At 34.0% G+C, this 3,495-nt stretch overlaps 1 protein-coding gene across 1 annotated transcript; it reads right to left on the reverse strand.

The window, feature by feature from the left end:
- Positions 1-492: 492 nt before the first annotated feature.
- On the reverse strand, positions 493-3,077 carry LOTGIDRAFT_169530 (hypothetical protein; the record flags this gene model as incomplete). The annotated part of the gene is made up of 5 exons (XM_009067813.1): positions 493-550; positions 748-896; positions 1,638-1,711; positions 2,634-2,688; positions 2,955-3,077. The coding sequence occupies 5 exons, from the start codon at positions 3,075-3,077 to the stop codon at positions 493-495; spliced, it is 459 nt and encodes a 152-aa protein (XP_009066061.1).
- Between the last annotated feature and the right edge of the window lie 418 nt (positions 3,078-3,495).

Genomic DNA, 3,495 nt, shown 5'->3' on the forward strand with positions numbered 1-3,495 from the left:
TTTGCTAATATGCTTTNTGAAACAAAACATTGAGTGAATAACATTCAAGTCTCTTAGGGCTACTTGTTGTACATGTGCATTCCTAAACAGTTTGTTAACGTAAAGAATAGGAGACTAATTTTGCCACTGTTGTGAAAATCCCTATTGAGCAGGGACATGGTTAAAATTGCACTTAGTCAAAATATCTTTTTATCTGTCCATGTTTGGAAACGTTTTATGGATTATGGACTTTTTGGCATAGCATTCCCTTTATGGAATACAGATTGCCACTCAATTCGTATACTCGACATTTCTTTCAGAGAATCCACATACCTAAAAGCTTAATATTTATGGTACTATCCTTTTGAAAAAAAAGTCAGAAGTAAGCTTACAAAAAATAGGTGGAGGAATCGCCGCAGCCACTTCATCTGTCCTTTATCTGTTCCTCTTCATCTGTCCTTCATCTGTGAATAGGAGTTCTGTAGAGTCACTCAAGCCATGACCTCAGAAATCCTATTGTGGCAGTGCTGTTGCAGGGGGATAAATTACCATACGATTTACCCTTTCTAACCTGAAAAAAGACCCAAAATCAAATTCATTAAACTTGTCATAGTAACAAAAAATAAATAAAATTCTATCAAATGACTTAACTTTTAATTTTTACTTGAATGGAGAGATATTCATATAATTTTTTTTAACTGTTCAAACAGTTTACTGAGTTACGTTAAGTTCTGAAAACCTTATCCACTGGTAGACCACCAAGGATACCTTGTGACCATCAAGACTTTCAAAAACAAGGATTCTAGATGGTGAGATATGAGAATAGCTTTATGTAATAAAGTCAACCTGCCTTGTGAGCTTCTGCGCCACACCATAAGCACTTTATTTTGATATGCTGAGGCTCTATCTGTATACACCTGAAATTATAAATAACTTAACAATATGCAAAAATCTGATAATACTGCAAACGCAAGCATAAAGCTTGACAAAGTGGTTATGAATCAAAAACTGTTCATTAAAAATCACATCAAAAATGTCAATAATAAACTAAGTCATACCATGTTCTGTCCAGTTCGAATGCCAATATTTGGAAGGACAAAATCAATATATCAAATTTATCAGCAATAATTCAGTTATCAATACCTAGCTTTGTTCCAAGATTCGCTTTTAGGACATTTGTGCTCCACCATAACCTATGTAATGATTGACCTCCCAGTCGAATGCCCTTCTATTGTATAGCTAAAGACCAGCTATTTTGGTTCTTGGAAGCCTGCAAGAAAAACAGTAGTAAAGTAAATTATGGTATTTAAAGGGATCTAATTATCTGACTGCCAAAGCCTTGGCAATTGATCACAAAGGTCGTTGGTGCAAACATTTTGAAATCCAAATATTTTGGATAAATTTATAAGCAAATTAGATTTTCTGTAATTGCAATCTTATATTAAAAGTTATTTGTACTATCAGACAACATGGCAATGTTGAGACACACCTGTGGCTCACTACGACGAAGGATTTTATGATGTCATTATTGCAAATGCTTTGAAGTTTTGAAAACCTCTTTACTCTTTTAACATCGGAAAAAATATTTTGAAATTTTTGTCGGTTTTTACTTGAAAGGAAATATAACCCAATGAATTTGATTAGAAATATATACTAACCGTGCTTTGATGGTCATCTGAGTGGTGTATCTCAAACCCAATAGCAAAGACAGCTATCGAGTTCCCGCTGACGGCTAAAAAGGAAAAGCAGACAATCACAATGATATTATAAAATAAAGTAGAAAGCCTGGCAAAAGGCAAAAAGGTAATAAACCTAAATTAATATTAATCCTGCAATGATAACCTGCAAAAAAAATTAAATATGCACAATGAAGCTAGTACATTTGTATAACCAGCTTATATTTTTAATTTATTTGACCTCAATTACCATCTTGAACTTTGACCCAATACAACAACTTTGACCTCAACTTCCGCAGGTGTTCACAGATAACACAACCAAAAAAACAAAAAGCCGAAATCCAAGCCAAAAATCATAAATCTAAGCAAAAAAAAGCAAACCATATCACAGAAAATCACTCAAAAAACCAAAAAAAAAACAGGAATTCAAACATCCAAATCAATGCAAAAACACAAAATCAACGCAAAAACACCACACAAATGCAGAAACCAAACACCCAATCAATACAGAAAGACAATGAAAGCCAGTACATCTGTATAACCAGCTTATACTTTTAATTAATGTGACCTTTGACCTCAACTACCATCTTGAACTTTGACCCAATACAACAACTTTAACCTCAACTTCCACAGGTGTTCACAGATAACACTGAACCAAAAAAACAAAAATCCAAAACAAAAAACCGAAATCCAAGCCAAAAATCATAAATCCAAACAATAAAAGCAAACCATATCACAGAAAATAACTCAAAAACAAAAAACAGAAATTCAAACAACCAAATCAATGCATAAACACAAAATCAATGCAAAAACACCAAGTCAATGCAGAAACACCAAATCAATGGAGAAAAAAAACACAAAATCAATGCAGAAACATCAAACACAAAATCAATGCAGAATTATCAAATCAATGCAGAAATACCAAACACAAAATCAATCAGAAACACCTAACACAAAATCAATGCAGAAACACCTAACCAATGCAGAAACGCCAAATCAATGCCGAAAATCCATCTTCTTCTGTGCTCTTCGTCTGAAATTAGAAAAGAAAACCCATGTAAATGAGCCGTACCTCTAATCTTTCACCTAACATAAAAGCTTTCTATAATACTGTAATTGCTGATATGCGAATGGAAGAAAAATTTAAGAATGTTAAACTTTTGCCACTTTCGTCGATACTTTTAAAATAATTGTAGAAAAGCTAGATATTATTTGGAAAAAAGCCATGAATAGACAAAGTATTGTTCAATCCATTTGTACAAAAAATATATAGATGACTACGTTTCCTTTGAAATATACCTGCGGCTCTTCATTGGTTTCGTCCCATCTGTTCCTCACCAAGTGTTCTTCATCTGTACTGTAGGCGCCACTGCATCTGTTCTTCATCTGTGAATATGAGATCTGTAGAGACATACAGGCCATGACCTCAGAACACTCCTATTGTGGCAGTGCTAATGCGAGTAGGTGAATTACCAGACGATCTACCCTTTCTAACCTGAAGATAGACCCAAACTAAAATTCTTTTTACTTGGCATTGTAAGAAACGGAAATAAAATACTATCTAAATATACAAACTTTCAATTTTATTTGAAGGGAGAAGAATTCATACAACGTTTTCGACTGTTCAAACAGTTAACTGAGTTCAGCTTGATTTCTGAAAACCTTGTCCACTGCTAAGCCAAGGATACCAGGTGACATATCACGAGTTTCAATGCAAGGCGTCTAAATGGTTAGATATCAAAATAGCTTTATGCAATACAGTCAACTTGCCTTTAGAGCTTCTGCGCCACGCTAAAAAGCACTTTATTTCCATATGGTGAAGCTCTATCTGTATACACCT

The sequence above is a fragment of the Lottia gigantea genome, assembly GCF_000327385.1.
Source record: "Lottia gigantea unplaced genomic scaffold LOTGIsca_86, whole genome shotgun sequence".
Classification (NCBI taxonomy): Eukaryota; Metazoa; Mollusca; class Gastropoda; family Lottiidae; genus Lottia; species Lottia gigantea.